We start from the raw sequence: 16,264 nt of genomic DNA, 5'->3' as shown, positions 1-16,264 counted from the left end.
GGACGAGGATTAGGCGCCCAGATCGTCTGACTGAGAACTCCGCCAAGATGAGAAATCTAGGGGCTTTAAAGAGTCGCGTGGGGGCACTGTTTTTCCCACTTAAGGCCGTCCAGCCAGTCCCGCAGGTCTCCTGCAGGCGCCTGCCAATCACGGTTTAATTAGGACCCCTGTACTGCTCCTAAGGCGGGGATGTTAATGCAGTAGCACTAAATCCGCATTTGGTATCAACACTGTTCAGCTGAAAGCTAAACGTAACTGCTCTGCCAAATAAGGCTTGCAACATTATTGTTATACGTCATTTAGCCGGGCTTCCCGGAGTAGGGACTGCCGGGTCAACATGTTTTTGGCGTCTTCGCTCTCTTTCTGACCCTTGTGAGTCTACTGACGTTGCTGTTCTCAGGGCTGGTATCAGGCTGGCTTCATACGCTAGTACGTGCCTGTTGGTTACAAAGTTATACGGTGACAACCTACCACAGCGTCTAGACGACGTATGAAGTTACATGTTAATTCCTTCAAGAGTAACTAGCGCCCTGGGACCGCTTCTGGGGGCGTCTGCATTTTCGCGAGGCTCTCCCCTCACGTTTTCCTTCATGTAACGACATCTCTCCCAGTTTCGTCTGCCCTCAGTATCGTCCCTGCTTCCACGCCTTGGAGCGCCTGTCCTCCTTTCTCACAGCTTCAAGACAACACTACAGCAGCAAGGAATAATCAATATATTACAGTTTGTGTTACGGAGGGCATTAGACTTAGGTAGTCCATGCTGCTGTGTTACATATACTACTACTGTGGTGTAACGGCTAGCACACCTGCTTAATAAGCAAGAAGACACAGATTCAGGTTCAGGTCCTGCCTGTGCCAAAAACTTTGCTTCATTTCTTCAGCTTCCGTCATTGTCATTTACTACACGTTGAGTAATGAACATCTCTATAAGATTTGGTGTTTCATGGTGTAACACATTTCATTTCCATGAGTGTATATTCCAATCTTTCCTACTTCTCACTTTGCAAAATCGTGCCACCCAATAGCTATCCAAGTTTCCTGAATAATTATTTCTAAAAGTGTGCTTTAGTTATTTGATTGCAAACTTTTAGCAATTTTCTGTAGCACCTCATAACTAGGAAGACTATGACCTTAGCACCACCAACTATGACGCCTACAACAGTTCTGTATTGCAATTTCTGAAATCACGTTACCGATAATTTACTATTCAAGAAGTGTTAGACCTAGCATAACGAGACATGACATCGGCTTCTGAAGTCTCAGTGTAACAGCTAAAGTAAAAGCTGAAACTAAAACACAGTTTCCGTCAGTGAGTGATGGAAACTACCCAGATTATAAAACTGCAGCTGAAAATTTATTAAATTATGAAAGAACAAACAGTCTTGGTTGTAAAAATAGGATTTATGTTTTATTTACCTTCCAGTTTTGCAACGAAGACTGCGTGTTCTTTCATATTGTTACCACTGGTTGCTGTGTCACACCGCCTGAGAGCAGACAAAGTGACATTCATCAAATTATTTTTAGTACTTTAAAGTCTTGCTTTTGTTCAAAAAATTCTTGATTTTATTCTCTCTCAGTGATCTTTTCGTTCATGCGAGTAAACTTTCACTGGTGTGAAGAACTTAAGGAATAAAGTAACTTTCGCGTGATGTGTCATTGGCAAGTAACATAGGTTGGACCATAGACAGAGAGAACTGCTACATTACAGTGCCGAAGATACCTCAAAGAAATAAACAGTGAGACGAACGAAAATGGCACTTTTGTTTAAAGACAATAAGTACACTGAAATCAACGCGATTTATAGTGGTGCCCGTGATATTACCAAAGGTGGGACACGGTTCTGATTAGGCTGTGCGATCGCTACGGATGGCAATGCTCTGCAACTTACTCTCGTGCTGGCCACAACATTCGTAAGGAATTCTGGTGCCGGGGGGTTCCGTTTGTCCAGCAGCACGATTCACAACTGCTGCATGGACGGTTAGTCAATATGGACGGGCTGCAGTACGTCTTCCCAAGAAATCTCACACGCTCTCAGTGGCATTCAACTCTGGGGAACCATCCGTCGAAAATCTTGCCGTTAGAAGAGCACCTCTGTGCTATTCGATGCGGTCGCACATTGTCATCCATAAAAATAAAGCCATGTCCGAATGCACACTTGAAATGACGTCTATGAGTAAGAAGTATAGTGTTACAATAACACTGACCTGTCGGTGTACCGTGTTCAAACATTTAGTGGTCAGTACACCGATGGAACATTATGCCCCTTCGCACCATAACAGCTGGACAACGTTCGACAACGTCCCTATGTGCATTACGTGTTCCTATCTCTCCCCATGTGAGTGTAGGTCCAGAATCACTATACAGACTGAACCTGCTCTCATCCGCGAATAGCTCGTGACCCTGTAACAACAACGACTCTGTGCTGTTGTACATATGAGTAATTCTTTTCATCTGATTTTACGATAAACTTGTGTAATTGATGTTGAGAAAACTGTAAATAAGTTTGAATGTGAATATTAATGTTTATGTCAAATGTCAAGTAATATTGTAATAGAATTGAAATGTAATAAATGTTGAGACTGTAGTAAGATGTTTAAAATTGTAACTGTGCGTCTGGTCCATACGTAGGCAAAGTGTTAGGATATGTAGAATGCAAAACCTCGGGTGAACACCCGGTCTGTCAGCGAGCGGTAAAAGGTGGATGGCAGGCGAGCGCGGGAAAATGCGCGCGGGCACTGCACGGCACAACGGGCTCAGCAGTAGTAGTTGGAGTTTGGCACTGGTCTGAGCAACACCTTCTGGAGCGAGGAGGCTCTCCTGGAAGACATAGCTTCACTGAGCCTCGGGTATGCTGTTCCAACGCTGACACAGCATGACAAAATTCCATAGGCACTAAATGGAAAAGTATTGCGACGCTAAGAAGAATTAAAGTGCCGATACGTCAAGAGCCACAGCTGTGGTTGTGTGTGTGCTCTGTGCCTCGATATCTTGCCGCCCGCCAACCGCCTCATCGACACTAGCAGGTTGAAACTTTTAGTACTGTATTCGTACGGATCAGAGAGTGAACTGTGTTTGTTTGGTGCAATAATAACCTAAATTTAATCAGAACCTTTCCATCATTTAATTATCCTCACAACTAACGTTGACAGGGTCCTTTCCAAAAGTTGTGCAATCCGAACTTACTTGACGGTTCATTGTTATTACAGAGTGGACGTAAGTCTGATTTACCACCATTCAGGTATACGCGGTCCATATCTATGCGAAAATCCTTTCTCATAAGGTGAATCCCGCTCACTTACCATAGCACAGGCTTTAACGAGTACTGTGTCAGGGATTACAACCCCACTCCTCAGTGGTACAGTCCCTACGCTACGCTCCTGGGATCGCCCCAAACGGCGCCGCTGATGGGCGGCTTTCATCGGAACACGAGGTACTGGTCGTCAGCCAGATGGACCAGCCCCATGCAGTGGCCGTGCCACTGTGCAGCGTGAGACTGCGAGCCTTGCAGTTCTGTTAAATGTGGTTGCAACTGCACCCGCTGTTTGACGTGGGTCGCTTCTTGCCAGCAGTACGACGTGGCGGTGATCCGCTGCTGCTGTAGTTGACCCTGGTCGGCTACCTCCTATCCTTCGTGCTGCAGTCCCCGTGGTTCGAAACGCTGCCCACGCACGTGAAACAATGCTGCGAGCAGTACCACACCACTCAGCTACTCGTCACTCTTCGTCCTTCTTCCAGTGTCACGATGATAATTCACCGTGTGAAGCCACTGTCTGTGGCCCGCGTTGTAACGAAGAACGTCACCACAGAACGCCGTAACAGCTCGCCGATTGGCACATCCTGTCTTCTCCCGTTCCTTCAAGTGCCTCGTGTTGCGGGGCCAGTCCTATTTGGCGCTACAGTCGCAGGTGGTCCCTTGCTTTATGTACACGACTGGGACGCCACTGGGACTTTCATTTTCACCGAGTTCTTAATACGTTGTGTTACTTTACCTACCTCGTCCTTACGTTCTGAAAAACAGTGTATTTGGGTGTTCTCGCTAAATATTTTTATGCTAGTGTGCATACGATTTCTTCTAGGCGATTAATATCGAGTACAATTCCATTTTTACAAAAATCTCCATGCAGATAAGGTAAATGAGCGATATTACCAAATCGATATAACGTAACCGGTGTACAGTAATGAAGCAAAAATCATATGAATCTGCGTCACCGTGCATATTAACAGCATTTCTTTTGCAAGAAGGCGCTCACCTTCACCGTCGCCGGTTTCCTTCAGCAGATAATCGACAAGTTGCTGCCCGATCTCTGTCATCAGGACGAACATGTTCTTCATCTTCATGGAAGTGAAAGCCGGGCTCAGGGTGGCTCGCATGTCGTGCCACTCCTTTCCTGAGAACACAAAGAACGCAAAATAATGTAATATCAGCCGCATCAAAGCTCAAAGTGTCTTTGGTCGATCACACTGCCGCCTTATCATGAAGCTCACGTGTTCGCAATAAGACGGAAGCAGCAGGATAGCGGCAAGTAGAGAAACCATCAAAACACTTTTTTACTTGTATATTTACAATATATTTAAGTCTCTTACTTGGTAGTAGCAAATGGTTAGGGAATGCTGCAATAATTATATATTTGTATTTGAACATCCACTGAGGAACACATTTTGGGTTAACACGAAATTGCACAATAACATATCTAGATATTCTGTGATTTTGTTGTTTACTCGTCTTACTGTCTTATCTGTTAATACATCACAGAAGAAGTAAATATTTCATAATCGTATCAGCAACAGCTGTCAACATGCGTAAGTTAGAACCAGCTATCCTCGGTGTAGCAAAGCAACTCGAATCACTCAATAATGGCCAGTCTATCGATTCAGTTTGTATACCTATTAGGAGTAGCCGGCCGCAGTGGCCGTGCGGTTACAGGCGCTGCAGTCTGGAACCGCAAGACCGCTACGGTCGCAGGTTCGAACCCTGCCTCGGGCATGGATGTTTGTGATGTCCTTAGGTTAGTTAGGTTTAACTAGTTCTACGTTCTAGGGGACTAATGACCTCAGCAGTTGAGTCTCATAGTGCTCAGAGCCATTTGAACCATTTGAACCTATTAGTAGTATACCTAGTAGGTATACCTATTACGAGTAAGCTGAAATAACAGCTCGATGCTTGGCAATAACATGCAAGGGCTCGTTCGACGGAAGGACCTTACCTAAGACAGGAGACATGCGTAGGTCACACCAATACACAAAAAAGGAAATAGGAGCAATCCGCTGAATTACAGACCCGATATGCCTGGTCTTTCCTGTTTTGACGTATGTCAGCGTAAGTTGATTGACAGAATATATTAGCCGTTAAATATGGTAAACTGTGTGTTAATGGTACCTCATTGTGCATAACGTCAGCCATATTATATACCTTGGATGTGTACTCCTATCCTGTAGCACGACAACTGGTCTAAGAGAGCAGAAATATGGTTTTTGACGATGACATGCCACGAGCACGTCAGACATATGTTTACATTTGAACGCGCACTAGCGAACGGCTACAAAGCCGAACTCATGCTACGAAATCAGAATGCTACTGCAAATCGACGGCAGGAATTTTTTTTTATTTATATTGTACAATCATATCGTGTTTTGACCATTACGAATTACGTCAAAGAAAACTTGCTATTGATACAGAGCGAGAAAGGATTCAGGAAATATCGCTCGTGTTCAGCACAACTAGCTCTTTCTTCTCTTGAAGTAACGCATGCTAGCGACGTGGAATCTCAAATTCACTAGATTCCCAGAAGGCTTTTGATACCGTTCACCACAAGCGGTTTCTAATAAAATTGTGTACCTATGGATTGGTTCAAATGGTTCAAATGGCTCTGAGCACTATGGGACTTAACATCTATGGTCATCAGTCCCCTAGAACTTAGAACTACTTAAACGTAACTAACCTAAGGACAGCACACAACACCCAGCCATCATGAGGCAGAGAAAATCCCTGACCCCGCCGGGAATCGAACCCGGGAACCCGGGCGTGGGATGCGAGAACGCTACCGCACGACCTCGAGATGCGGGCACCTATCGATTGCTGTAACAGCTGTGCGGCTGGATTCGTGATTTCCTTTCAGAAAGCTGACATCCCGCAATGGCTGACGGAAGTAAAACAAAATCGGTCCGCATCTCGTGGTCTCGCGGTCGCGTTCTTGCTTCCAGAGCACGGGGTCCCCGGTTCGATTCCCGGCGGAGTCAGGGATTTTCACCTGCCTCGTGATGGCTGGGTGTTTGTGTTGTCCTCATCATTTCATCATAATTCATGAAAGTGGCGAGACTGCACTGAACAAAGGTTGGGAATTTGTACGGGCGCTGATAACCGAGCACTTGAGCGCCCCACAAACCAAACATCATCATCATCATCAAAACAAAATTGATATCTGGCGTTCCCCAATGAATTGTTACAGGCCCCTCTGCTGTTACAAATCTATATAAGTGATTAGGAGACAGTCTGGACAGCCCTCTCAGATTGTCCCACGCCCGGGTTCCCGGGTTCGATTCCCGGCGGGGTCAGGGATTTTCTCTGCCTCGTGATGGGTGGGTGTTGTGTGCTGTCCTTAGGTTAGTTAGGTTTAACTAGTTCTAAGTTCTAGGGGACTGATGACCATAGATGTTAAGTTCCATAGTGCTCAGAGCCATTTGAACAATTTGAACCTCTCAGATTGTCTGCAGGTGATACTATCGTTTACCGTCTAGTAAAGTCATCAGAAGATCAAAACCATTTGCAAAATGATTTAGACAAGACATCTGTATGGTGCGAAAAGTGGCAGTTGACGCTAAATTATGAAAAGTGTGAGGTGATCCACATGACAACAAAAAGAAAACCGTTAACTTCCGGTTTCACTATAAATCGCACAAATCTAAGGATTGTCAGGTCAACTACGAACAATTTAATTGCAGCTATCACACAGATAAGATTGTGGTTAAAGTGAACCACAAAAATGCGTTTTATTGGCAGAACACTTAGAAGATGCAACAAATCTACTAAAGAGATTGGGTAAACTACTGCTGCGCGCCCTCTGCTAGAGTACTGCTTTTCCGTATGAGATCCTTACCAGATAGGATTGACGGAAGACATCGACAAAGCTCATAGAAGGGCAGATCGTTTCGTACCATTGCGAAATAGGACAGAGAGTGTCACGGATCAGATACACGAGCTCACGTGGCAGTCATTAAAACAAAGGCGAAATTACACTCACCAACTTTCTCTTCCGTATGCGAAAGTAAGCAGTTGACGCCCACCTGCATACGGAGACAGATCAACACAATAAAACAGCAAAAATCAGACATCGCCTGGAAAGATTTAGGTGTTCGCGAGTAGATAGGTAGAGGAATGGTGTTAAGTGGTTTGATGAACCTTTTGCCACGTATTTAGGTGTGAATTGCTGAGCAGTCTTGTGGATGTAGATAGGGAGGCTCACAACATAACCGACAAGATCACTGACCAGAACGGACAGGATGATAGGACATGCATTAAGATATCCAAGAATAATTTCCATGGTACTAGAGAAAGCTATAGACGCCAAAAACTGTATGGGAATCCAGAGATTCAAATATATCGAACAAAAAACTGAAAAAGTTGGGTGCTGCTCCGATATGAAGAGGTTGGGCGCATCTAACCAGTCAGTAGATAAGTAAGCAAACTGGAATATTTTTTTTATTTACATTAACAGCTTACGTTTTACAGCAACAACTTAAACTCACAGCATCTCTTCAAAGTCACGTCAATTCATATCAACGAATTCGTTACAACAACCCATACAATTTTTTCACCCTCTGTGAAAAATCCCTAAATCTATTGCAGGAAGAGGTAGCCAGATAGGATCCAACCAACTAATAACAACTCTTTGGTTTCTACTGAAGTTTTAAACAACAATGACTTCAAATAAGGCAGGCCGGGGTGGCCGAGCGCTTCTAGGCGCTACAGTCTCGAACCGCGCGACCGCTATGGTCGCAGGTTCGAATCCTGCCTCGGTCATGGATGTGTGTGATGTCCTTAGGTTAGTTAGCTTTAAGTAGTTCTAAGTTCTAGGGGACTTATGACCACAGCAGTTCAGTCCCATAGTGCTTAGAGGCGCCGACCGGAGTGGCCGAGCGGTTAAAGGCGCTACAGTCTGGAACCGCACGACCGCTACGGTCGCAGGTTCGAATCCTGCCTCGGGCATGGATGTGTGTGATGTCCTTAGGTTAGTTAGGTTTAAGTAGTTCTAAGTTCTAGGGGACTTATGACCACAGCAGTTGAGTCCCATAGTGCTCAGAGCCATTTGAACCATTTTTTTTTTTTTGCTCAGAGGCATTTGAACCATTTGAACTTCACTTAATCCTAAGAGAAAGATAGCACAGATGAGAGACACAGCCATCAAACTGGCCTCCCGCTCGAGCATCCCTTTCCACTGTAACGATGACCCTCTCTTCTCTTGCCATGATCTTATTATCGATATCCTTTTATCTTGAATTTTAATCCCACTCTTGATTTTTTTTTATTTCCGCCATCGCTTCTATGCATAGCAGCAGGGGCGAAAGACTACATCCCTGTGTTTCATCCTATCTGATCCTAGCATTCCTTTCTTAGTCGTCCATACTTACTGTTGCCTGTTGGTCCTTGTACATATTGTATATTACTCGTCTTCCCTATAGCATAGCTTACCCTTATATTTATCAGGATTTCGAAAATTTTCATCGTCTTGTAACAGATCCTCTATTTTCTTTCCAGTTCTATATTATTCTTGCCAGAAACATGGATGTATGGACTCTTAAGCTGTTTGTACGACAATTCTCGCACTTGCCGGTTCTTACAAACTTCGGAATTGTGCGGATGATGTTTTTCCGAAAAACTGGTCGTATATCCTCCTCATTTAACAGTGTAATTCCCGTTGCACTCTTAATGTTACAACGCTTGCTTTCAATTTCACTGAAGGTTGTTTGCCTTTTCTATTTCTTGAGTCATTACTTCCGAGAGACATTTCTTCTTCGATTTAGTCACATTTTTCATGTAGCAATTTCGCCTTTGCTTCCCTACACATCCTATTTTTTTTCATTCCTAAGTTACTTGTATTTCTGTATTCCTGAATTTCCCTGGACATTGCACTTCACTCATTTGTCGATCAACTCAAATATTTCATCGTTTACCTATGATTTATTCGCCGTTACCTTCCTTGTGCGCACGTTTTTCTCTCCGATTTCTGTGATTACCCTGTTTAAAGATGTCCATTCCTCATCAACTGAACTGTGTACTGAGCTATCCATTATTCGAACATCTATGGCCTCAGAGAAATTCAATCGTATCTTTTCAGTCCTTTATACTTCCATCTCCCATTTCTTTATTTATTAGTGTTTCTTGACTAGTCTCCTGAACTTCAGCCTACTCTTCATCACTACCAAATTATGAATCTCTACCTGCCCCTGGGTACGCCTTGCAATCCAACATCTGATTTCGAAATCTCTGGCTGAACATCTGACTTTTTCCAAGTATACTACCTCCTCTTGTTATTTTTGAACAGAGTATTCGCTATCACTCGCTGAAATTTACTGCAGAACTCATTTAGTCTTTGTTCTTTCTCTTTCCTACTACGAAGCCCATATTCTCCAGCAACCTTTACTTCCCCATCTTCCTCTACAACCGCAATCCAGTCTCCCACGGTTATTAGATTTTCATCTCCCTTTACATACTGAATTACCCATTCAATATCCTCATATGCTTTCTCTATCTCTTCACCTTCAGCTTGCGACGTCGGTATGTATACCTGAGCTACTGTTTGCTGTCGATTGTGATGAGAACAATTGTATCGAAGGAGTGTTAAACTGGACATTTGAGGAAGAAGACACAAAGGAATTAAAGGCATTAGCTGCCATTAGCCATTGATTTAAATCAAGGGCGAAAGTTGAAAATGTGTGCCAGACCAGGACTCTAACCCACGTCTCCTACTGACTACGCAGACGCGCCGACCTCTGCGCCATTCGGACACAGTGGTCGTCACAACTACTCGACACCAGTCAGACCCAAACTCTCAACTCATCCACAATTAGTCGCGGCGTATCAGAAGTTTGGAAGTTCAAATGGTTCAAATTGCTCTGAGCACTATGGGACTTAACTTCTGAGATCATCAGTCCCCTAGAACTTAGAACTATTTAAACCTAACTAACCTAAGGACGTCACACACATCCATGCCCGAGGCAGGATTCGAACCTGCGACCGTAGCGGTGGCGCGGTTCCAGACTGTAGCGCCTAGAAACACTCGGTTACTCCGGTCGGCCAAGTCTGAAAGTGACAGGGTAGCTAGAACAATTGAAAAGGAAAATACTAAGGCTCAGTATAGGTATTGGGGGCGTCAGTGCAGTGAAATCAAAAGAAGACAATGATTTTCGGTCAGATGGGTGTAGGGTGATAATGTCAACAGCAGGAGAAAATGGAATAACGGGACTAGAATTGTGACACCTTAACTTTTCCCGGCGAACTGAATGTTCAAATAACCTACGGGCTTGCTGCCGGGTGACTTCGTCGACCACCGCCGATATTTCGACAGGGGCACACCCTGCCATTCTCAAGGCACAACTGCAAGGAGGAAGCAGTGTGCACGGGAATTTAATATCTCGGTTCGCAGAGGAGAAACAAGGAAGATACCACACACAGAACGAGTAACCGCAGAGTCAACACACAACCAAAGATAACCGACATCAGAAATACCGACAGTGACTATTAATCAACAGGTGAGGTGGCACTAATTCTGTCCGTCTGTGTTTTGATGAGGGACAGAGCCGGATTCCAAGCAGCATTTAAACAAAATCCACCAACTCTGTTTATGAGGTTGCTTGATAGTTTGATTTCAACAACTTCCTTAATAACACTATCCCAATAGCTGGACGTGCAAGCCAGAATCTCCGTGTTGTTGTATTCCATAGGATGACCGGTGTCAAGGCAATGTTCTGCAATAACGGATTTGCTCGGCTGTTGTAAGCGTGTGTGACGCTTATGTTCAATACACCGGTCTTCCACAGTCCTGACTGTCTGACCAATACGTGACATGCCACAACTGCAAGGAATACGATAGACACCAGCCTTACGCAAACCAAGATCATCTTTTACGGACGCCAACAGGGCCTTAATCTTAGATGGTGGTCGAAACACACATTTCACATCATATTTCCGCAAAATACGGCCAATCCTGTTGAAAATGCTTACTGCGTAAGCCAAAAAGGCCGTAGACTTAGGTGCCACTTCGTTGCTATCGTCACTCACCCGTTGCACAGAAGGCTGGGGGCGCAACGCACGTTTGATCTGCCTCTCACTATAACCATTCTGACGAAAGGTGACTTCGAGATGTGCTAGCTCAGCTGCCAAACTTTCACGGTCTGACGTAACTTGGGCCCTGTGAACCAAGGTACGAAGTACTCCTTCACGCTGAGCTGGATGGTGACAACTATCAGCTCGCAGATACAAGTCAGTGTGAGTAGGCTTCCTATAAACAGAATATCCCAACGTACCATCACTCTTCCTTCTGACCAACACATCAAGGAAGGGAAGGCATCCATTCTTTCCCACCTCCATAGTGAACTGAATATTCGGGTGGATTGAATTCAGGTGTTCCAAAAACCGGTTTAAATTCTCACTACCATGAGGCCAAACAACAGAAGTATCGTCTACATATCTGGAAAAAAAACACGCAGGTTTCAAGGTCGCTGACTCCAATGCACTTTCCTCAAAGTCCTCCATAAACAAATTGGCCACAATAGGTGACAACAGGCTTCCCATTGAAACTCCATCAGTCTGTTCGTAGTACTGACCACTGAATAAATTGCGGAGGTTGGATAAACTTCACAGCAGTAGGTTAAGTTGGAATGTGCATTATCGTTTTTATTGAAGTGTCGAAATCATAGTGTGGTTGCAACGTTTGCTAAGGTTGTGCACCTTATTAATTCTCCTGCCGCCAATCGCATCAAGCAACGAGCTGGTTTAACTCTTGTTCGTGAAAGGATCCACTATACTCGCCGTCAATTAGATTTTGTTTGTAAGGAATTATTTCAGCATCATTTAATGTAATCCTGGCGGACGTCTGTAGGTGAGTCAACATACAGATATTCGTCTACTAGTGTGAGAGTGTTCACGTCTCACTACTGATGCAGCACATCCAGCTTGTGAGGCAGTTGTACCATTCACAAGGCCACAATGTGACGTCTTCAAAACTCTCTCAGTTGGCTGTAGGGAGAACGAGAGCGCCTCCACGGTACAGTTACCTGCTTGCTTCACACATACACAGCACAGTGAGCCATCTGGTTGTGAGCTTTCCTATTAAATGGTAGAGACAGATGGCGCTCTGGTAACTATGCCACTGCCCTATCTGTTGGCGGACGACGTTGAAACCATTAGCAGAGTATCGACCATCCCCCATGTGCCACATGTCATCGGATCATAATCTATGTCGTCTTTCCAAGTGTATTAATTTTTTGTTCCGGATGTGTATTTCGATAATTGCAAATCCACTTATCAGAAACTATAGCCTTAGTTCCTGTCGACCTGGAATCATGATATTTGGCAGAAGTAAGGTTTCACAGTACAAGCAACGTAAAATATATATTTTTTTCTTTTACCACTGGTTATCCGACTGTCTATCTGTTCTTCTGTTAAGACCATTTTTCTCAGGAATGAGTAGAGGTACATCTTACTCGTATCGATGAGAAGGAAAAGTCGATGAGATTCTCGATTCCCAGGATAGATGAAGTATCTATATAAACAGTTAAGTTTCTGCAGAGCGAGTCTTACAAGCAGTTAGCCGGATTTGTGTTTCGGATAATGTGTGCGACGTATACTGCTGCGCAAAACAGCAGATGAATTGAGTCTTGTATTTCATTTATTCAGAAACAAAGGAAATTCTGTCACTGTCTGTGTTGACACTTGTGTTGCAAAATACAGAAAAGCAAACAAAATACCTTAAACAGAAAGACAGACGAAAGTAGTCTACACGATGGCTGCTCAAGCATAGGTGGTTTTCGCACGTATATTTACTTCACGAGTTTCAGGGCCAACTCAACGATGAGCGTAATTATTTTTATGAACGTATAATTACCTGAAAGAAATGACTGTAGTTCCGTCGTAAGTTGCATTAAAAAGTAGTTTTTTTTATTTATTGATGGGGACTAGTTTTGGACACGTGTATGCATTTTCAAACCATCCATATCGTAAGTGTGGCGAGAGCCTATGACCAAAAATTGCCCCTGCAGTGATGATCACAGCATCACAGTGGCTTATTCAGCAACAGTTAACACACAGGGCAGACACTGGCGCATGCTGCAAGCTGGTATAAGTATATTTTGATGCTCATAGCTCCTAGTAAAACACGGAAAAAAACTTCTATGAGGAGAGCAATTTCTCCCCATTAGCGGCTGACAGTGATGTTAAGATTCGTGGCAACAGGACGTATAAGGATCTAGATTGTGCTACTGCAATTTCGAAATAAGCATTGAGTGTGTGAAATCATAAACCAACAAACGTGACCTATTTACGCTGTCACGGAGGATGATTTCATGAAGGCAAGTAAAGTATTGTACCTCAATTCCGTCAAATTATAGATGACATTTTTACAGTTTTACACGTGTTTTAGACATATATACTTGGCCAACGAGCTATAGTTTGGTTTGTTTCTAAGTTGAATTTTCAATTCCCTGACTAAAGTCTACCAGCAACTATTGCAACAGAAAATAATATTTCATTCTGAACTCTAGACAGGTATTCATAGCATGTCTGGAAAGTTTTAGTTGTAGTGTGGTGGTTGTAGTGCTAGTGGTACTGAATTCTACAGTTGACCTATAAATCACTCTTGTTATGAGCCAGATATTATACTAAGAAGTAAAAGAAGTCTATTAATAACTATGTGTCTGAAGGCACTGTTTCGAGGTTTTCTATTAACAGCTGAACATAATATTGTGACTGCACTCTTCTTTAGAACAAACTTTTTTGCGACACTGTCACAGCTCGTATTAGACTATAGCAATGGTCGGGTCTGAGTGAAAGTATACTAGGAATCACACGACACCAGATAGAACAGGTTTAGTTACATTGCTTCTTTCTTTGCGCTAATCAGTCCGGAAAGATTTGTTTTATTTATTTTTTATTATGTACCGTTTCGGTTTTTGCCGTAGTGTCAACCGCTCATAATTTCTCTCTTAAAGAGTTATAAGCAGCTGCCTTGTTACCCGTTTCGCTGAATTCCCTACTTTTTAATTTTCCACAAACATGTATGATTCCCATAGAGGTCGATACAGTCTCCAGGACAGTGACGTGAATTTTAAAATCCACTCTGCACCTATGACGACAAACTCATACTCAACAAATAGCTGACTGAAATTCATTTTAGTGCCACATTTGCGGCGATCTTCTGTCCACATAGTCCAGCCTGTCTGCGCAGGTGTGTTTTGAACCCAGAGATATGGGCAATTTCCCTCACGCCTCCAACTCCAATTTCAGATTTACGCACGTCTCAAATCTGCGCAAATGTCCTGCTCTCACGGAACTATCTGTCTGCGCAGATGTGATGTGCGCAGACAATTGAGCAAACAGATCGTTCCATGTGGAAGGGCCTTAATATAATTTTGAGGTATATCATATTTGTATTAAGTCAAATTAACATCCGCTTTGTCTTGTGGTCTACTTGTGGACAGAATATCCTCGCAATTTACTATTAATTTTGGTTTTGCAGCAGATGGACCAGTAAAAATGCTGGTAACTTACTGTCAAAGAAAGGAAACATAGCGAATCAGAAAGATAAAATGGTATCTTACCTTTCAAGGAGAAAAGCATCTTCTTCAGCAGAGGGTTGGCCTTCTTGCTGCTGGTCTCGAAGCCCACGTGGTCGGTGAAGTGGTCAAAATCTTTGACGGTGATGGCGCGTATGATCTCCGGGTCCCTGATCATGAGCAGCGGCATCGTGAAGTTGAAGACGCCCGCGTACCGGTGCGGCTCGAGCCTGTCGTACAGCTCCGCGACGACGTCCGGGATGGCCTTCCTGCCGAGCGTCATCTGCAGCATGTTGCCCACGAGCGGCAGCGGCCGCGCGCACGGCACGCCGCGGCGCGAGAAGTGCGTGACGTAGCGCCGCCACAGCACGGCCGCCAGCAAGAGGGCGCCCGCCAGCAGCGCCGCCCACACCGACCACAGGTCACGCGACATCCCCTGCCGACACGTCACGTCACGTGCACACCCGTGTAGAGGGGCGGCGAGTGCGGCACTGGGGCCGCTCATACATGTGCATCTACAATGATGAGCCAAAACATTACGACCACCGCTCACCGCGACGTCGGATGCCGCCTGGTAGCGTCGCGGGCACGTGACGCGGAAACAAAAGTACGTAAGCGGAGCAGACACAGACGGGGGATCACCCTAGCGAAGATATGGGCAGCAAATGCGGAAATCGATTGAGATGAGCGACTTTAACAAAGGGCAGATTATTATTACGCAGAGCATGTGGACGAGTATCTGAAAAACGGCGGAGCTGGTCGAATGTTCACGTGCTACTGTCGTGAGCGTCCACGGAAAGAGGCAGAAGGACAGTGAAACTGCTACTATGGGCTAAATGGTTGGACTTCCATGGTTCTACACAAAACATGGGGTTCAGAGATTTGTTTGCTCTGTACAGTAGGACAGGTGGTGATCTGTGGCGCCGCTCGCGGGGCAGCCGCGCGGTTTCGGCCATCCTGTCACGGTCCGCGCGGCAACCCCCGTCGGAGGTTCGAGTCTGCCCTCGGGTGTGTGTGTGTGTGTGTGTGTGTGTGTGTGTGTGTGTGTTGTTCTTAGCGTAAGTTAGTTTAAGTTAGGCATCTCTGCCCAAAGAACACAGTGCTGGCGCACGCACAAGTGTTTCGGACCGTTCATCATACATAGTTGATCATGGAGTCGCGCAGCAGACCACCCCTACGTGTTCACACGTTCAGGCAACGACGTCGTCAATTCCGACTGCAGTGGACACGGAATCGTGATCGAGGTGAATGTTGGCTCGAAACGTGCAGCGCCCCACAGGCGCAGGCTGATGGGAGGGAGCAGTATTACGCTGTGGGAGACATGCTCTGTGCTCGCATGCGACCTGTGGCGGTAGTCGAAGACACACTGACAGCCGAGGACCGCTTGCATCCCTTCATGCTTGATGTCTTCCCCGACAGCCAAGTCATCTTTCAGCTGTATAATTGACCATGTCTCGGAGCCAGAACAGTGCTACATTGGTTTGAGGAACATTATACT

General features: G+C 44.8%; 1 protein-coding gene across 1 annotated transcript in view; it reads right to left on the bottom strand.

Annotated features, from left to right (window-relative positions):
• The window catches only part of LOC126163189 (cytochrome P450 9e2-like), a 41,701-nt gene extending 26,499 nt beyond the window's left edge, over positions 1 to 15,202 (bottom strand). The window contains exons 1-2 of the mRNA XM_049920142.1: positions 14,812 to 15,202; positions 4,251 to 4,388 (exon numbers count right to left, since the gene is read on the bottom strand). Coding sequence (XP_049776099.1) covers positions 4,251 to 4,388; positions 14,812 to 15,199 — 526 coding nt within the window. The 5' untranslated portion in view covers positions 15,200 to 15,202. The remainder of the gene's footprint in view (positions 1 to 4,250; positions 4,389 to 14,811) is intronic.
• Positions 15,203 to 16,264: the final 1,062 nt, after the last annotated feature.

This window comes from Schistocerca cancellata, chromosome 2 (genome assembly GCF_023864275.1).
Source record: "Schistocerca cancellata isolate TAMUIC-IGC-003103 chromosome 2, iqSchCanc2.1, whole genome shotgun sequence".
NCBI classification, from domain to species: domain Eukaryota; kingdom Metazoa; phylum Arthropoda; class Insecta; order Orthoptera; family Acrididae; genus Schistocerca; species Schistocerca cancellata.
The sequence above is the reverse complement of the archived record's forward strand: the minus strand, read 5'-3'. Positions and strand labels throughout refer to the sequence as shown.